This window comes from Leuciscus leuciscus, assembly GCF_965113295.1.
Source record: "Leuciscus leuciscus genome assembly, chromosome: 22".
Taxonomy (NCBI): domain Eukaryota; kingdom Metazoa; phylum Chordata; class Actinopteri; order Cypriniformes; family Leuciscidae; genus Leuciscus; species Leuciscus leuciscus.
The window spans coordinates 16,149,104-16,169,439 of record NC_138746.1 but is presented as its reverse complement, the minus strand read 5'-3'; the positions used below and the strand labels follow the sequence as shown (position 1 = coordinate 16,169,439).

General features: G+C 36.0%; 2 protein-coding genes and 2 long non-coding RNA genes across 12 annotated transcripts in view; 2 read left to right on the top strand and 2 right to left on the bottom strand.

Annotated features, from left to right (window-relative positions):
- tacc2 (transforming, acidic coiled-coil containing protein 2) overlaps positions 1 to 7,948 on the bottom strand; it is a 64,948-nt gene extending 57,000 nt beyond the window's left edge. For 7 of the 9 annotated variants that reach the window (XM_082154757.1, XM_082154760.1, XM_082154762.1 and 4 more), the window contains exon 1: positions 7,577 to 7,948. In XM_082154757.1, coding sequence (XP_082010883.1) covers positions 7,577 to 7,687 — 111 coding nt within the window. In that variant the 5' untranslated portion in view covers positions 7,688 to 7,948. Of the gene's footprint in view, positions 1 to 1,934; positions 2,035 to 5,644; positions 5,772 to 7,576 lie in introns of those variants that run through there. The other 2 variants (XM_082154758.1, XM_082154759.1) reach the window with 2 other exon arrangements.
- Positions 7,630 to 9,336, top strand: LOC309487280. The gene is made up of 2 exons (XR_014201814.1): positions 7,630 to 7,739; positions 7,942 to 9,336. It is a non-coding gene; the product is annotated as an uncharacterized lncRNA (long non-coding RNA).
- On the bottom strand, positions 9,090 to 20,175 carry nsmce4a (NSE4 homolog A, SMC5-SMC6 complex component). The gene is made up of 11 exons (XM_082154850.1): positions 20,037 to 20,175; positions 19,216 to 19,455; positions 19,037 to 19,117; positions 18,439 to 18,569; positions 18,191 to 18,333; positions 16,042 to 16,141; positions 15,863 to 15,953; positions 15,683 to 15,777; positions 15,550 to 15,598; positions 14,625 to 14,710; positions 9,090 to 10,673 (listed from the first exon to the last, which is right to left on the bottom strand). Exons 2-11 carry the CDS (start codon positions 19,430 to 19,432, stop codon positions 10,602 to 10,604), a joined length of 1,065 nt encoding a protein of 354 aa, XP_082010976.1. The 5' UTR covers positions 19,433 to 19,455; positions 20,037 to 20,175; the 3' UTR covers positions 9,090 to 10,601.
- Positions 11,631 to 14,553, top strand: LOC309487282. Its single transcript, XR_014201816.1, has 2 exons — positions 11,631 to 11,722; positions 13,401 to 14,553. It is a non-coding gene; the product is annotated as an uncharacterized lncRNA (long non-coding RNA).
- Positions 20,176 to 20,336: the final 161 nt, after the last annotated feature.

The following is a 20,336-nucleotide window of genomic DNA, read 5'->3' as shown; positions in this document are numbered from 1 at the left end:
CCTACTTAACGTGTTCTGGAAACCTACCAAACTAGTTGGAGTCATCCGTGAAAAAGCACAGAGCCAAATAGGTTGATCCTATTAGGATAAACCCTGAATTCCAAGTTGAGTAGCCTTTCAATGAAGCATAACATCGCCCAAATATTCCTTTCTGGGTCCATTTAAGATCAAACCACATGTCCGAATTCATAAATTAATTGTAGCTCTTTCCCCGCCAGCTTTTTTGAAAAAGTTGCCAGCCACCGCCAGTATTTATTTTTTTATCACTTTCACAAAGGTTTATGAATATCTGAATATGCAACATATCAAAAGAAAGAATAGACCCTCTCCTTTAAAAAAATTAAAAAAATTTAAAACTTTTATTCTAGCTTCATGCATTCCCTTTTTATCAACACTTGAATGTGTGAAGTTTCATTTAAAAAAAGCAACATTGTGAGCAAAAAACTGAGAAAATCATGTTTTTGTCAAAGACTATATCCAGATCGGATTCAGAACGATGATCAAACATAGATGGAGTAGATAAGAGTCCATCAACACCCCCAACGCATACACAGTCCTGGGTCGACATTTCATTCAGTAACATTATTAAGCGGTTTTGATGCTGTTTAAGGTTGATGGTCGCGTTGTCGCCTGTGTTTTGAACAGAATATTCTCTACTCTTTCAGAATTAGCCTAGAGAATCTTTTACCGTGTAACAGTGAAAACACGGAAAGCCGGAAATTTCTGTCAATGGCGGGGAAAGAGTTAATATCACATCAGCAGAAAAAGATATGTGCGAAAGATTTAAATTATGGGGATCATTGTTGGAGAAGCTACTTTGAAACAGTAGGCTATAAACTAATAATTTTAAGATACTGTTTTGAATAAATAATTAACTAGGCTAATAGTAGTCAGATTATAGGCCTATTACCAAAAGTGTAATGACAATGTTATAACAAAACAAAAAAATCAAGTAATTTGTATTCAGTAAGGGACTACAATAATGGTGACAGTTAGCCTACAGTAGCCTATCACAAGTAGTCTACAGGTAAATCTATATTAACTATAGCCTAACAACAGCAACAACAAAATCCTAGTTTGCATAACTTGGTAAAAAACAAAGAACCTGAAAGAACCAAATCAGTAGAATGAAACAGATCCCAGGGCTACAAATGAGGGCAGCGTTTATAACAAACCGATTCACTAGAATGAATCGGGCAGCGTTTATAACAAACCGATTCACTAGAATGAATCAGGCATTATAATGATTCATATGTGAGATAGAACTGTTTAGAATGAAACAATTCACTTTAATTAATTGAACTTTCCAACGCTAAGAGAGAGGACCATTGAGGTGAGCGCGTTTGATTATTTTATCTGCTCAGACATAAAAATAAAAATAAACATTTAAAAAAAAACATGATGTAGCGGTTGGTCACATGACAACCAACCTACTTGTTGAAAAATGTTATTATTAGGCTACTGGAAAAGCTGCACGTTGAAAGCAGGCAAATGTCTGTCATGCTACTGAGAAAATGTGGTTAGGCTAGTATCGTCTCTACTTTTAGTGATGGAAACAGCATAGTGGTTAATACTGGGGAAAAAAATCCCACACAGAATGAATAGCCTACACTGACCATCTGCACTCTTTCAAAACTAAATGCAGTCAGAATGTTTGACAACACAATGAAAACAGCAGCACATTATTTTTACCACAGCACTCTCTCTGTCTATATATGTGCTGTTATCTCTAGCACAGCTTGTCACAGGCAGTATGTCAGTTGTGTGGGAATGCAAACAGATGTCACCAAAAAAGTCATAACAGCTCTAAACAGCAAGTGTAGTTTCATTCAAGGCACACAAAGCGTTGTAGTTCAAGCCTGGGTAGCATTTCAGAAAAGATGAATAACACTGCGGTGCTGAGCCAGGTATGTCCCAAACAGAAACCCTCTTACCGGAAGCTCTGAAGTGCTGTTCTCATTGCCCATCTTGTTGAGTGGGGTTGGCAGGGGACCCCTTCACATCAGACCGAGACCAATGTGAAGAAAGCAGACGCTGTCAAGGAATTACAAACACTATTTCCTCATCAGACATCCAGTGAAACACTGAGCTATGAGCGATCAGGGAGTGAAATATGTGTGCAAGTATGTGTCATGTGTTGAGATTAAGAGGCTCTGATGAAAGCAGAACAAAGTGCAGAGATGCTGTCCAGTAGAAAAACTTAAGAATATTAATATAGTCATGGCTTTCAGGCAACATTTATACAATAATTTGTACAATAACTATTACGTAAAGGCCTGAATGAATGAATTAACCTGTTAGAAAATCCAAACTCTTCACAGAAGTTCAGATTTCAAGTGCAGGTTTTGAATCTTTAAATGTGAAAATCCAGAACACAGAAAAGATAAACCAGATTGAAACCGAATAATCCGAAAACAGAAACCCAGAAGAAACTGTGACAATCTGACTCTCAAAAAAGAGGGACAGTATAGCCAACAGAGGAGTATTATACACATCGCACTATATTTATCACTCAAACTGCACAGGGGCCGGTTCACAGTAAAGTTCTTGTTGCTGGTGCCATAGTGTCATATTCTAAATAATGATCATTTTAAATCAATAGACTGTGTAATAAAAGAGAACATTTTTAAATGTGATTATGCTGGGTGGGCAATATGTTATATGTCGAATACACACTACTGTTCAAAAGTTTGGCATCAGTAAAATGAATACCGGTACTTTAATTCAGCAAGGATGCATTAAATTGTTAAAAAGTGAAAGTAAAGATTTATATTTCAAATAAATGCGGTAAAAAAATAATAAAAAAACGTTCTATTCATCAAAAAATCCTATAGGGAAAATTGTGTCATGGTTTCCACAAAAATATTAAAAGTCTTGAGTAATGGATGCTGAAAATTCCGCTTTTCAGTTCTTTTAAATTGTAACAGTATTTCCCAATATCACAGTTTTTACTGTATTTTTGATCAAATAAATGCAGGCTGTGAGCATGAGAGACTTCTCTCAAAAATCGCACTGACCCCGAACATTTGAATTGTAGTGTACATATATAATCACAACAATTTTCCTGGTGAAATATAAGAAAAATGTACATTATATATTCACAATAATTTGAACGCACTTTTTCTTTGACCATTAAGTCCATTCAATAAAAAATGTGTGTAGTTTTTATGATCCTTACTTGTCTGCCAACTTGCAATTATGAGAATGACGTTTTAATAGCATCTTTGATCTAAGTTCATTATCAAAAAAAAAAAGGTATGTTCGATTAATATCCATAAATAATTTCAAACTGTCCGTTTTTCACCGTGCCACATTAAGCGAGTGATATTTTCAGGCCCATTGCACATCTGGCTTGAGAAGTTGCTCACTGTGTGAAGGTTAGTGAGAGTGAGTGGAGGAGTGCGTCTTTTAGCCCATAAAAAAAAAACTCTTCTAGATGGGTCTAACAGAGCTCTGGCCAGAATCTCTTTTAAGAACACCACAAGCTCATTATAAACATAAATCAGCTTCCTGGAGCATTTCGCACACACTGTTGACCCGCGGCCAGCACTCTGCAGAAAGCTACAGGGCCCATCAGTCAAGCTGTCGCCCCCTCAAACAACCACAACTACAGCATGCTCTAAACTCAGTAGACGGGTTCCCATCTATCTAAACCTTCTGTAAAACACCATATCCCTAGTGCTGTGTATTAATCTCCATGAGCATTCACTGAAGATTGAAGGCATGATGTTAAATTCAGAAATACTAGTCCTAGGTGTATAATATTAAACAAGGTCAGATAGTTCTTTCATATGGGTACAAGAGAACTTAAGCAACATGTTGCATGGCACAGTGGCACAGTTTTAGCTCTGAGTAGGAGTCTGTTTTTGACCCATTGGCTGTGTTAGTGGGTTAATCTGGTGCAGTAAGCTCATCATTTGACAGATTGTGCTAGTGGATGCGTGTGAATGAGAGGGCTTGGAGATTACTGCCAAAATCAACTAGTCAAAAGAAGCTGCCCTCTGTCTCCCCCTGCTGAGAGTCATTACTTTACAAATCTTGGAAATTAGACATTTGAGACCTTAAGACCTTTACCAAACCCATTTTCGGTTATGCCAAATTAAATATGGTGTCTATCCTAACTGAAGGTCCATGATCACCAATACAGGTGTAGAGTGGGAAGTGCTTGGAAGGAAGTCGATAGAATTATATAACTACTGGAGATTTAGCTTTAAAATGTAATGTAAAATACAATATCAAATACTTTTTGTGTAACACCTTCAAAACACAAAACTATTGTCACACAATGTTCCAGATCATCTCAAAGAGTTGATAAAGACTGCGTTTGTGTGTCCGTGCGTCTCTGCTGGGTGATCAGTGCCTGCTCAAAATCCTGGAAACCTGAATACGAAACTTGTTATAAATAGATGCTGTTCCTGTCTGTCACTCGTTATTTAAGTCTTCCCATCCAGCCATGAGTAAGTTTCCCTTCCAAACAAACTGTGCTATGTAATAAATAGGCCTATACAATGATTTCAATGCAAATAATGTCTGAAGAGTCAAGTTTAGATTTGGCTGGGCTTTCAGAAACAACCGATCAAGAAGATAAACAAGAGAGAAGACAAATGACGGCAGTGTTTTGAGCTATTTGAGTAAATGGAGGGTAATTCCATCCCTGATTATGTTTGTGTCATCCAACGTAATATAAACCGATACAAATACAGACTTCTAGATTTCGTAATTCTTTTCAGTTCTCACGCATGCGTCGTGGCGCTCTCATGAACTCACATCAGAGGCCCACACAGAAGAAAATGAATAGTTGAATAATATTTTTTTTGCGCACAAAACATATTCTAGTCGCTTAATAAACTTAAGGTTGAGCCACTGTCGTCACTTGGACTATTTTAACGATGTCTTTACTAACTTTTCTGGGCCGGTAGATGCAATTACCAAGCAGCCTATGAAGGAGTGAGACAGCGCTCAGATTTAATCAAAAATATCTTAATTTGTTTTCCCGAAGATGAACGAAAGTCTTACGGGGTTGGAACAACATGAGGGGGAGTATAATTACAGACAGAATTTTTATTTTTGGGTGAACTGACCCTTTAATAATTTGCTACAATGCACATATTGTGTGCATGCATGTTTTTACACTGTACTTATATTTTTGCAATTTAAAAATTACCTGCATTTTATTACGACTGTAATTAATTATGTAATTACATCTATAATTACACTGACCCTTTCCTTACCACTTAACCTTACCAATAAACCTGTGCCTGCCTTACCCTTATCCCACTTCAACAGCTGCAAAAGTGTTTTGCAATACAACATGAACACAATAAGAACATTGTACTTAACCTTTTTTTTTGTTGACAAGTACATAGTAGTATTAAAGACACCTAACATAAAGTGTGACCAAATTTGTTGTGTCACAATGTTACATAATACAACCTTAAAACAAAAGAAATATGATTAATTTATATGGGCATTTGTTTATGAAGTCTAAGTGTAAAAATGCACCAAAACCTAAAGTGAACGAAAGGAAATCTAAAGTGATACTAAAGATGTATGTCAGTTCAGTAAATCAGCTCATTTGAACTAGTTATGGTCAGTGTGTTAAATTCAAAAGTAATAACAGCACAGTCAAGTCAAATTCACTCACCCAGCTCACAAAGGCAGAAGCATTTATCCACACTGTCACAGAGTTAATGTAGAGCTTTAGGTTGTGTTCATTGCAGCTACAACACAGTAAACAAACTTGAGACAACTGGCACATCGGGTTGCTATATCTGCATAGAGTATGAGCAGGCAAGAGGGGGTAAGCAGTGGGGAGTGGGGGGGTGCCCTGTTTCTGACGGGGTAGAGATGACAGAGTCAGCTGGACGGTACATGGCCCTTGGTAACACTTGTAAACAAACACAATGCCATAAACTAAGCAGAAAGGATTTTACCCTTCCCATAACCCTCTTAGCCTGTCAACAGGGCCCCAAAGCAATTACACAGCACTTTTCTCTGAGCTGTATCCTCCATCTCTTTCTTAAAGGTGCACACAGTAATTTCGGATAAATTAATTAAAAGACTGGAATAGTCCAGTCATATCAGTAGCCTAAAATAAGTTTAATTTTACATAGAGCAGGTCACCTCAAATTGCTATCTTGCTTTCTCAGCAACCTTTATATTAACAGATATTTTGCTCACAGAATACATTAATCATAGTTGATTGTGAATAAAGAATTTATACAATGGCATCAACAACTGAAAACTTGTCATTGAGAAATGCTACATTCACACTAAGTGTTAACATAATGCATAAAACTAGCCATTTTATTTGTGTAACCAAAAGTATAGTGTCAAATTGATCCAGTGATGTTAAATAACTAATATAATTTAATAAAGCACATTTTTGCCTTGTACAGTAAATTAGTGAAAAATGTTAATAGGGCACAGGAATATAACTTACCAAACTAGTGTTTTCAGTTCTTTCCGCCATTCTCCAAGACCCTCCATTCAATTACTATTTCCAGTCGTTCTTGCTAAACTCCCTACAGTAGATTGTGATCTTTCCTTTGAATTCAAACTTAAATTCAACCACACAGCTGTTTCCCATTGCAAACCATACAGTGCATACATAAATGCATTATTTATGTATTATCCATTATCTGCAACCTGTTAACCTCACCCGTTTACACAACAACATACCCTCCATTTCACTTATTCACTAAATAATCATTCTCACCTTTTGATACATAAAATTACAAAGCCATACCCTGACCTTTTAAAAGCATAAAGAAAACATGAATTAAAGTGTATATAATAAATATTTTTTTAATTGCTGGCAGTCACGCAACACACCCCTTCTCCTCCCTGATATCATTACAGTATTAATTAAAAGATTAAGATTATTATACAAGTATTAAAATAAAGTCACTAACCAAACATTCCTATTCTAAATGCCTATTAAAACAAGTATAATATGACTGTAGTGCATCTCATCACTTAAGAGAGGCTGAATAACAAGTTATTAATAAATCATAAAGACAGCATTTATTGTCTATATAAACAATCATTGCTTATTTACTGTTCAGTTATGTATAATTAAGCATTCACTTAATAGACACTGAATGCACAAATATTGCTTGTTGTCATGGGAATCAGTTCTTTATTTAATTCTCTCAAACTATGTCTATTTTCAGCACAAGACATCATTTACTTGTTGCAATCTTGCCTAAAATGCAAAGTGTCTAGTGCCTTCCATTTATCCATGTCTGTCATTCCTTTCCCCGCTCACACTGTACAGATATTGTCAGGCATCTCTTTGCACCTCCCCCTCTTTTTTCCCTTCCATTCCCGTCTCCTTTCACTCTCTTCATCTCCAGAGCTCCGACCACTACAGGCCAGTATGAGAAGAGACAGCCAAAAATACACGGCTTTTTCTTTCATATCCCCCTGACGTCAGCCCAGTCCGACACAAATACTCCCCCTCATCCCCTTTTCTTCCTGCACTAACCACCACCAAACAGCCAGCGATGTCTTCCCACTCATTCTCGTTTCGTTTTGCCATTCTGTCTGCAGTATCTGAGAGATGCGGTGTTACCTGGCTGCGTGCGACTCCGATGCAGCTTCCCATCCTGTATTCCATGTCCTCCTGAGGAGAGGTGACAGAAGCACTACAAGGCTTGCAAAAATAGTCTCTCCAGGACTGCATCCCCACTCCAAAGAAATGGCATCGCTGAGCAATGCAAGCAGGGTGTGAGCAAGTGAGTGCAAGCGTGCAAGGGTACCCTCATGTGTATGTGTGTGTGAGAATAAGCATCATCTACTGCAATGCCCGAGGTACAAGTATGACATACATGCTCATTCTCTTATATAATAATGCAATTATATAAATAGCACAGTTGAGGATTCAAAAAAAAAAAAAGTCTTGAAATTTGTTTCCCCTTCCTTCGTCGGGGTTTGCAGTGATGCTGAGAGATGCTGCTCTGCAAGAAGCTAAAAAGCCCCTCTGTTATCGACAGCGACCGTCACACAAGCAGGGAGAGGAGGGGGAGGACAGAAAAGGGGAATGAGAACGAGAAAAATAAAAGAACAGAGCATCTGCGAGTTTATAAGAGCAACAGCAGCCGGCATGATGACACGGTGCTGAGCATCAAAGACATTCGCCAGAGGAAATGGAGCCACTCAAGTGAAATGGGACAGTGGCAGAAAATAAAGGGATTTCACAAAATAAAGAAAAGTCATGATGACACAGATAAAGCCGTACGAAGATTCACAGACTAAATTGAAAATATGTATTCTCTAACTGGCATTAAAGTCAGCATGAAATCATAATTGTCCCTTGTTATTTTCTTAATGCATGTTACTGGTCAAATTTTGAACAATTTCTCTAAGCATTTATAAAAAAAATATATTTTTAAAAAGTATAAAAATGTCATCACTTAACATTTGCAAGGCCAGGCTGCAGTTCAGTCAATTATATTCAGATTTGCCTCCAATCCAGCAGCCAACGCTTACGTTTCACAATCCAATCAACAACTGGAGGATAAAATAAAGTCCCACCCCCCCAAAAAAAAATGTCTTGTTCAATAAGCCGTTAGACTTGGACATATATGTCACAACGTGGAGGTAAATTTCCATTTCATGTCAACTTCAAGAAAAAAAGAACCAGAACCAAAATAAAATACATTAAAAATCACATCTGGACCCTCATTAAAAGCACAGTTTATCAGAATCATATTTGTTATCAATATTAATGAATTTAATATAGCAATATTGGTCAAATTTGAATATTTAAGTGTTTGATGCCTAGAATAAGCATGACAACATTGAACTGACAATGACAAAAACTACTGATTTTAGTTTAGCACATTTATCTAAGACTAAATAGTACTGAATTTTTATATCAGTCATTACATGAAAAGAATGAACAGTATTGGACAGAGTTTGTGCATCCCTATGGAAAATGAGCTTTCAGCGAAAAAGCAACCTTTACTTTGAAATGGAAGGAAAAATTCTCAAGAGTTCAAATAAACACATCATGTGTTTAGATGCATAACTTATTCTAAATTATATTAACTAAAAATGGACAGCAGGCAAAGATACTGCAGACATTTACATTTTAAAGTGTTTAATACAGACAAACTACACAACAGCTCATTAAAGACTAGGAAAAAGTAAGAACATTCAAGGAAATCTGACAATAACTACTTTGGTGTATGGCAATTAAAAGCTAAATAAATAATTTTCCATTCTTTTTATATGCTGCCATTTTCTTAAAAGTAAGACAGGATCTCTGCCACTTTGAAATACAAGTACTAACTTAAACCAGTGAGCCACCAAAAAAAAAAAAAAAAAGAAGCATATAAAGCGTCTACCCTGTTTAAACAGAGCACACCAACAAGCAACTAATAAGCTTATAAACAAATCTGAGGTGAAAATCAAAAATGTCATTGGGGGAAAAAAACACACAAAAACAATTACTGTAAGAAATCAACAAAAACAATCCTGCCGAAAAAAATAAAAAAATAAAATAAAATCACAACACTGACCTGAAAACAGATTTACACCACTACACCGTCCAAAAAGTCCCTGCTGCCGAGAGAAGCATCTTGTGGACGTAAGTGTTGCTCAGACAGCAGGCATATCCCTCCAAAAGGTTTCAGGTATCAGTGGGTTTAAACTACAGGGCAGTTAATCCAAGCTTGGACCAATCTATGTCCAGATGGAGGGCCACACTAGCGCACACATGGACAGCTCTCTATCACTGCCCTACATAAGCATTTTATATGATATGAATCTGTAACAGACAACAAAGTGCAAGAGAATACAGATATTCCCATATGACCGTGCAAATATCCTCGGCTAGAGACATCAGTCCAGATAATGTATTCAATAACAATTTTTTGTTTAACCAGAGCTACTTCACCACTAGATGGTGGAGTTCAACTGTAATCTAAAAGTAATTACTGACAAGGAAGTCAGAATGTGGCCCATTTTGAAAAGGTTCATCTTAGTTTCTACACTTGTGACAAGATTAATGATTAGTATTGGGGAATCCAAAAATAAACCTGTCATCTACATTACAAGCAACTTTAGTTAATCTGCAAGGATGCAGTCTGTTATTTATTCAAAAAAATCATAGATTTCGAGGAAATGTCCTGTAAACATAAACTCGCACTCTGTAATGCAATGGCTGTGTGAATGGAGTTTTGACTTGCAAATAGGATTATATCTTTGCATAATGGTTTACAAAGAAAACTTGTTTTATGAAATAATGGTCCCATGCGATGGTCCATTTGTGCGCAAAAAAGATCTGCTGCTCTGAATATTTGAGATTCAGAGAAAGAGAAGAGAGATTTAAACCTATAGACAGTGGAGAGTTATGAACCTTGTTTGTGTCCATGAAATGAAAATATTCCTTGGTTTTACTTGGAATCCGCCACCTAATATAATGTTGACTGCAAGTTCACTTTACATTTATTGTATTAAACACAAATTATTACACTTTGTACAAAATCCAAAGATATAACTCTTAAAATTGAGATTCCAAACATTAAAAATATAAAAAGTGTTTGTTTTTATTTTATAAACGTTTTGGTAGCTGTTGTTAGCTATCCTCCAACTTAGCTTTCTTGAGACAAAACCTCTGGAACTGGAATCAGAGCATCCTTAATATCAAAGGCATCAATGATTTCCTGAAACACACAAATGAGAGATTATTTAACGTAAAAAACAACCTATACCATGCTAAATGTATATCTGCTTGAATTTAGTGATGCACCAAAATTCCAGCAACTGAAAATATTCAGCCGAAGCGGTTTTAGATTTCTCGATTTTAAAGGGATAGTTCACTTTGAAATTAAATTTTGGTATGTTTTAGCTTACCTCAAGGGCATCCAAGATGTAGGTGTCTTTGTTTCCGCAGTAGTTTCAATTTTGTTATTTTTAGGTCAAACCGTTCTTGTCTGTCAGTCATATAATGCAGGTCTATGGTCACCACCTCAAAGAGCATGCACAGAGTCCAAATTAAACAATTCCCCATCGTCCAAATTAAACAATTCCCCATCGTAAGTACACATTGATGGCCTAAGACACGAAACGAGCGGTTTGTGTGAGAAAACGAACAGTATTTATATTGTTTTTACCTCTTGCACACAACCACGTCCAAGTGATCTGCTTTCCAGCGCTTGCGCAGACTAAGCCAGAACGCGCGCAGATGTCACACACCAGGAAGCGTACGCGTCCTCAGATCACTTGGACGTGGTTGTGTGCAAGAGGTAAAAACGATATAAATACTGTTCGTTTTCTCACACAAACCGCTCGTTTCGTGTCTTAGGCCATCAATGTGTACTTACGATGGGGAATTGTTTAATTTGGACTTCTCTGTGCATGCTCTTTGAGGTGGTGACCATAGACCTGCATTATATGACTGACAGACAAGAACGGTTTGACCTAAAAATATCAAAATTGAAACTACTGTGGAAACAAAGACACCTACATCTTGGATGCCCTTGAGGTAAGCTAAAACATACCAAAATTTAATTTCAAAGTCAACTATCCCTTTAATCAATCTTCATTTTGATGAACCGAGGTCTATTAGTCCATGCGGTTTTTAATTTGCCTACCATCCAATAATTGCAATAAACTTTGTACTTTGTTAATTTTGATACAAAAAAAAAAGTCTGAGCCTTTAAAATAAAAAAAACATACTTTGTTGATCCCGGAACAACATTCCTGTCTGAATGTTGTTTTTTTAAAGGGACTATGTGTAGCTTTTTAGGTATTTTATTATCGAAAATCAGTATTTTTATTCATAAATATGCCCTCAATGGTGTACAAATACCTATGCCAATGATCAGACTAATCCTCGTAAACGAAGAATTTATTATCTTTATATACATGGGACGGGTAGGTCCACGGAGGCTTCCATGTAGTTCCGCCATCTTGAAAAACTATAATAGCAGAGGGGGACAAAAAGTACTAGGCCAACGCGTTTCCACAACGCGTTTTCGTTCAGAACCAGCGTCACGTGACTGAAGCCAGCAGAAGCGGAGGAGCAGAGCAGTGAGAGGCGCTTGTCACTGCACCGGCAAGTTTAAAAGGCTGCACTGCACGGTTATTTATACACCGTTCATTCATACATATGCTGAGTCACAGGATAAGGAGTCCTCGTCGTCGAAAAAGTTCAAAATAGACCGTAAAAGGAAACGTGACCGGAGATTACAAAAACAAGGGTTAATGTCGGGATGGCTAACGCAGGAGAAAGCTTTCAAAAGAGACGCTGAAGTTGCCTGCTTTCTTCTCGACAGGTAAGTCAATGTTACGGCCTTAATTACAAGCTTTTTTTTCATTGCTTGGTTGTGTACTTTATCGCGAAGCAAAGAGGACATGGAGACTGACAGAATAGACAGAGCAGGTTACTTATGATATAAAAAAATCTCAGCTCTCAGATTCTGTCACTTTTATTACGAAATTCAAACAATATATAGGCCTACTGTTTTTGGCGCTTGTAAATGTGACGCGAGTCACGACGGATCCCTAGCGGCACGTGAACCGATCATCTCTAGCTAGTAAATAAACACAAATGAACAATGTTGAAAGATACAGTACAACTTACCGAAATGTATATTCCTCATACATTATATCGACCAATCAATCAAACAAATGGTAAACAGCTGGAGAACAATTATGTATGTCACAACATTTACCTCAGGAAAGCCATTTAATGACCATAATAAAGGCTAGCAGTTAGTTGGCTAGAAAAAAAGAGCTATAAAGAGTATTTTGCTAAATATGTGTACTATATTACATATTTATTATATTTGTATTTATATCATTAAATAAAGTTATTATAATAATAAAAAAACGCATTATGTATCTTTCTGTATGTTTACAGCATTAGGTGAGTTGTTTTTTTCTTGAGAAAAATTAATGCCTATCTTGTGTAGATATCCCCCCCACCCCCCGCTCCTCCATAAATCTCACTCCAAGCAAAACTCAAAAGTTGGCAGCTATGTTATATAGACAGTAGAACATTTATAGTTAAAAGTTAAACAGACTCTTTGATGAATAGCAGCTATTGAGTAAAGTAACGATAGAGAAGGCTCTGATGATGATGATATCTAACAATGCACGTACTTCAAAAAATATAACGAGTAAAGAAGGCATTACTACTAATTACCATAGTTAATGTTTTTCACAGTCAGTAATTGATAACTAACAATCTTTTTTTCGTTGTTTCAAGTTTCAGTTTCACCAAGAAAAACTCGAAGTGCTATTATAAGACATCCTGTCATAGCTTTTTGGTACATAACAGCTACCGTAGATGCAACGCGCATTTTAAAAAGTGAGGCGCTGGAGAGCATTATTCATTTGAATGCAAAATACAATTTCACCACTAGATGGGAGAAATTCCTACACAGTGTCCCTTTAAGTTGACATTTATGTGATTAAAGTCGAGTTGATGTCGATTAGTCGCTGATGATGTAATTAACTAATAAATAAGCCCGAATCCCAAGCTGAGACTCAAACGAGGGTTGCTTTGTGCACAGCTATGGCATATAAAACAGCACTCCTACATAACAGCTTATTTTTAATCAGTTCTTTTGTCTTTGGGTCATTATATTTCACACAGATTTCTGTTGTTCTAAATCAGATACAGATAAAGTAGAACAGTAAAGATTACATTTATATGAATGCATTATAGCAAGCGACTGTGTGTGAATTAATTCTACCTGGCAGAGTCTTCCTACTAATAGTGAAGGTGTGGGTTTTAATTACTAAGAACTAAACAGCAGAAGGTCTGGACTCTATCGCAGCCTTCATTGGCCAAGGACCGCCCAAGAGGACCTTTGACTGACGCGTAACGCAACCAATCACAGTTCGTTTTGTTCCGCATCATGTTTAGGGGATTGAAAATCTAAAGTCGATGTCCCTACAATAATAGACCGGCATGCATCTAATAAATTATTCATTCAAGATCGTTGTGCAAGTTTACTGCAACAATGGAGCCGAGAAATTCACATACATAAAATCCAGTGTTTAGTTGATCCTGTTAAGCGCTTATTGTCACAGTTGTAAACACTACGTGTTCTTTTTCCATGAGGGGGTTTGGCGACAAATATATATATATATATTTATTTGACAGTTAATTATTAAGTAAATTTAATTAATTAATTGATTATTAAAGTCACCCTGAAATCCAAATGAACAATTCCTATTTTTATTTTTAATATTGTAGTATTTACCATAGACAATTTATCTCTTTTTTTTTTATATATATAATCATAATTTAATCTTGAAATAAATAACCCCTCCCTCTAGCAACTCTTCACTTCTCTGATGACGTGTTTACTGAAGCGAGGGCGAGACAACCTGTCACTCACATGAGATCCGAGCAACAGCAAACCACAACGAGTAAATTTTTTCTTGTTTGAGAAGCTGTTTCAGTTTGATATACATCACGATAGAGAAGAAAAGAAAAATCAAAACTTCAGTTTCATGGAATATTAAATAAACTTTCATTTCAGTTTCAGCTTGTGGCTAAATGAAAACTTTAATTTCGGGATGGGTAAACATTTTTTGTTTTCTAATTTTGGTGCATCACTATTGAAAATAATCACCAAACACAGTCATATTGTGCTCACCCTCCAGGATTCCTGGTTGATGGAGATGACACACTGATGTCGGATGGAAGTTCCACCAGGCTCTATCTCACCTTCCTCTACTGGAGCTACAACACACAGATAATAATATCAGCTGCCAGTACATTCAACCAAATACAAACACAATAATGACTTATGGATATGACTTATATTCGACTAGTTGATTTAATTATAGAATATCGAATAGGTTGTGCGATTCCTGTAAAAAAACTTTAAAAAATCCCCATGTTTTCTGTGCTGATGCGGTGGTGACCATGACATGTTCATGTAACCAGATGGCGATGGTAATAACGAACCTAAAAGCTGTCAATCAAAATTTCATGCTGTTCACTTTTCATATAATCAACATAGATGAAATTAAAAAATAACATTATATTAATTTAAACATAAATATCAAACTAAATACGCTTTCTTTCATGGCTACAACACATACAGTACAGACTAGTGATGGGTCATTCATGAACGATCCGTCCTGTCACGTGACAAATGAACGAAAGACTCGGAAGGTAAAGTAATTATTTATGTTCCCTGTAAATTATTTTTGACTGCATTATAATGATTTCTTAATTCAGAATATGATCAAGATTGCGTAGGTGGATGTGTTCGAGGAATTTGGCAGTTAAAAGTATAACATTTAAAGCCACTTGAAAGAACGAAATGACTCGAAAAAAGATTTGTTCATTTTGATTCGTTCCATTTCGAACAAGAGAGTCAGTAAAATGATCCGGACTTCCCATCACTAGTACAGACTAGCACTACAGAGAAATTTAATGTCGGAGCAGGATTTGAGTGAACGCCGTTAAACCAATGAGCATGTTGGGGAGAGGTGCGATTTTCGAATAATAATCAAATAATTCCAAGCAATCATCGAATATTATTTTAGCTTGAAATGCCCATCCCTACTTACCAATACAAGGAAGCTCATCATTGTCCAAGAACATCCTCACCAGACCATCCTGAGGGTTAAAAAAAATTGATTTAATTATTTTATTGTGGGACCTATGTTGAATTTCCACAGCTATTGTAGCGTCTTGACTCACCCTTATGAGAAATGACGTGTGGAAGATATTCTCCACAGTCCGGGAGAAGGAGTTGGGGTCGATGACGAACTCATAGTATGAAATGGGTTCCCCAGCTGTTCCGAAAATAGTCATTTATTATAGGTTTTGAAATCGTCTGTGTCTCCAAACTCTGACACTAACTTATTTTAGTATGCTTACAATCATCAGCAAAGTAACTTTGCAGACATCCAAGAATCCTTTCAACCTCTTTCTCTGTTGCCTCCTGGTGTGATTCTTCCATTTTTTTCAGCTGTGACGACATAAGTATAAGTCAGACAGATTCTGAGGGATATTTGGAAAGACAGTCAGGGTTTGCATTATTAAAATGATGAGCACACCTGGATGGGCATAATTCGTTTAGCCTCTTTGCTGGGTAGTTTTCTTTGCCTTTCAACTCTCTGCCGTGGTGGAGGAGGCTCTGCCAAAAATGAACCCAACCTTGAATTGAAAAGAAAAAATAAATAAAGGTTAGTGCACATTGTGTTTGTAAACTTAAACTTAAACGAAGAGGTGTCAGCGGAGGTTTTGTTTTTGTAAACTGTATAGCCATTGTAATAAAAAAATAATCCAATGTTTAGTGTGAATTAAAAAAAATTAATAAAATAACAACATTTTATACACTACTTATCATGGAAAATGTTTAATCATTTTAGTTATTTGCACCAATATAACATTACTTAGTGCAAGTAGTTAAATATGACTTTGTTACTACCCTGCAAGAAATCTCTCTTATGCTCACCAAGGCTGTACTTATTTGTACTTCTTAAATATTATTACAATTTAAAACACAATTTTGTAACTAAATACAATTCATTCCTATAATGGAATTACTGAATTTTCAGCATCATTACTCCAGTCTTCAGTGTCACATGATCCTTCAGAAATCACTCTAATATGCTGATTTGGTGCTCAATGATAATTTATTATTATGTATCAATGTTGAAAACAGTAGTGCTGTTTATTATTTTTGTGGAAATCAGAATACATTTTTTCAGGATTACTTGATGAATACAAAGTTCAAAAGTATAGCATTAATTTGAAATAGAAATCTTTTGCATACAGTAATTTTAAATGTCTTCACTGTTACTGTCGATCAGTTTAATGCATCCTTACTGATTTTCAAGGTAACTAATTTGCTAAATTTTTAAATAGTAGTGTATGCTTGCTTACTAAACCATTTTAATATATAAAATACCACATGGGGACATCTATGAACATTTCTGAGGGATGATGCAAACTAATTTTAATGCAAGTGAACTTATTTACTTAGATTGAGTTTCTGCTTCACAAAAATTTAACTTACCAATTATAACACAATTTTTGCTACTGTAGTTTGCCCACAGAGACAGTGAGACACTATAACATTTTTATCTTGACACGCTCATACTCACAAGTCATGGGGCAAGATGGGAATCGGAAAAACAGGTAAACTTAAAGGAGAAGTTCACTTTTGAAAAAACTTTTGCTGATAATTTACTCACCCCCATGTCATCCAAGATGTCCATGTCTTTCTTTCTTCAGTCGAAAAGAAATTAAGGTTTTTGATGAAAACATTCCAGGATTTTTCCACATATTATGGATTCCATTGGGACCCAAACGGTTCAAGGTCCAAATGACAGTTTCATTGCCGCTTCAAAGGGCTTTAAACGATACCAGACGATGAATAAGGGTCTTATCTAGCGAAACGATCGGTCATTTCAAAAATAAAATAAAAAGTTGACGTTTTATAAGCACAAATGTTCGCCTTGCTCTGTTCTGTGATGCGCGTTCGTGACGTCACGTAATACGCAATTACGTTGAAAAGGTCAAGTTTGATGTGTTTACAAATGTGCGGAAGGAGGACCATATAAACATTTTCAAATGTATTTGTGTCAGTTTATCGTTTAAAATGCCCATTTCGTGTGCGCATCCTGAGTGTTTTAATATTAAAAAGCCAAAAAGAACATTTTCTTCAATTTTTCAAGCGTGACCTTTTCAACGTAATTGCGTATTACGTGACGTCACGAACGCGCATCACAGAACAGAGCAAGCCGAACATTTGTGCTTATAAAACGTCAACTTTTTATTTTATTTTTGAAATGACCGATCGTTTCGCTAGATAAGACCCTTATTCATCGTCTGGTATCGTTTAAAGCCCTTTGAAGCGGCAATGAAACTGTCATTTGGACCTTGAACCGTTTGGGTCCCAATGGAATCCATAATATGTGAAAAAATCCTGGAATGTTTTCATCAAAAACCTTAATTTCTTTTCGACTGAAGAAAGAAAGACATGGACATCTTGGATGACATGGGGGTGAGTAAATTATCAGCAAAAGTTTTTTTAAAAGTGAACTTCTCCTTTAAGAGCTAAAAATATTAAGCTATTTTTTTTTTAAATAATTTCAAAGTTAATGTGAATTTTCAATATATACCCTAGCCTTACATACTTAGATACAGTTACCTGATCGCTCATCAATCAGCCACTTCCCTTACTACAGCTATACTTACATGTAGTGGAATGAAGGGGCTGTTTTGAAGCAGGACTCAGTTCTATTTGCAAGCTTCTGCCAGGCTCCTTGAGGTAAATATCCCTCCAAGTTTCCATCCTGACCACTTTCATCCTCCAAACGATTCAGACCCATGAAGGACAACTAGAGAGATCAATATGAAAAATCAACCAAGAAGAAAAAATACTTTCAGAGTGAATTTGCACATTGCAAAATATAAGATCTGGCTTTCCTCTCACAGTAACTTACCAAATGTTCTGCAAATGCAGACGGGTCAAATGCAGAGCCTTCAGCATGTAGCTGGCTGGCCTTCTCCTTCCCTAGATCAGTGGCTAGTACCAGGAGTTGAGCATCCAGCGCTGCTTCACGAGCCTGTCTCACTGAAAACAGACACACACAATTAACAAACAAGCAGGAGAACATCATGAAGACAAGGTGTGCATTCCATTAGTAGGATATGGAGTGTATAGAAACAGGGCTATTATAGATGGTTAACTAAAACTAGAATAATGAAAAAACATTTTTGTTAATTAAAATAAACATTAACTGAAATGAAGTAAAAATCTAAAACTTTTTTGTATTTTTTCAACTTATTTTATTTTAGCTATTGCCCAGGCAAAATTTCACATTTTTATTTAGTTTACCATGATGTACTAAAATAACTCAAACTTAAACTGAAATAAAAAACTATATAGACATAAAAAAATAAATAAAAAAATACAATGACAAAAACACACAACAAAATTACTAAAACTTAAATTGAAAGTACAAAAATAAAAATATATATTTTAAAAAACTATAATAGTATCTCAATTATACAAAAAATAACACTGTATAGAAATAATACCATTGACAAAAAGTTTGTTGGCTTCTTCTAAAACATCAGTGAGTTTATTGTTAGCTGGGTTCAACATGTCCTCACGATTTTCTGTGAACAGAACAAAAAAAAATTCTCAACAAATGCACTTCATAAATGAAACATCGAACTGTATCATTGAAACTAATTTTAACAGTATTAATACTCACGCTGGACTTGATTGATCAGATCCCTGTACTTGCTCCTGATCTCTCTCCTGCGTGTTGGATCATCATCTTCCTCGCTAATACCTGATGGTCCGCCAACAATATCATCTTCATCACCCATATCACTCGCTCTCTCTGACCTGTTCCGACCTCCCACTCCATTGGACGGTCCTGCTGGCTCCTCTTGACTCCCTCTAGACCTTCTCCTCGAATCAGACATCTTCAGTGTTTCTGCTTGATTTTCTGTTCAGAGAGACACATATGTCAGCATACTAATAAAACAGAAACTTAAAATTCCTACAGCTATAAAGTTGATAAAAGATTATATTACAATAAACATGAAATAAGACTTAAAATGACAGTTTTACACATCCAAAATGACAGTTGTACGCTGGCATGTTTTACTAAATTAAGTAGGTTTCACTCAAGTATAAAAGCATAACATAATATATGATATGATATGATATAACATAAATGCATAATATGCAGCATTATTTAGTAAAGCATAGCATACTAGTGTATTAATATAGTAGGCAGCTAATCACATGACGAGTAAACAGTATTTTACTGATACACCGATACACCAACAGATTTTAGTAAGACTTTTTAAAAGAATGTTTATAAAACAATTAACGTTACAGCATGTGTGCGTGCAATCCATGAAAATATATATATTATATTTTACATAAATATTTCTTGACAGTGATTATTTTTGCGATTCACTGCAGTTGGCCTAAATATGCAACTAGACATCGGAAAATGAAGCCAGAGAAGAAACGATAAACACTGATTTACACAAATTAGCACGTATTTTGAAAACTTACAAACTTTAAAAACTGCAGGATTCATGTCTGTCATTAGCATCAACGATGAAAACTTCGCGCGAAGAGAAGGAAGTGTGTTCGCCACCGCGTCATTTCCGACTTATTGTGACCAGAGCCAATGCATAGATTTACACACAAGAATCCGCATTAGTGGCTATTTTTCTATGGGCCGCCATATTGGAACGGTCAAAACACGGGGCCGTAAACACCTGAGAGCAAGTCGAGTTGACTGTGCGTAACCATCTATTTCTGCAATAGACTTCATCAGATAATTCTGCTTAAATAAACTCAATACAACAA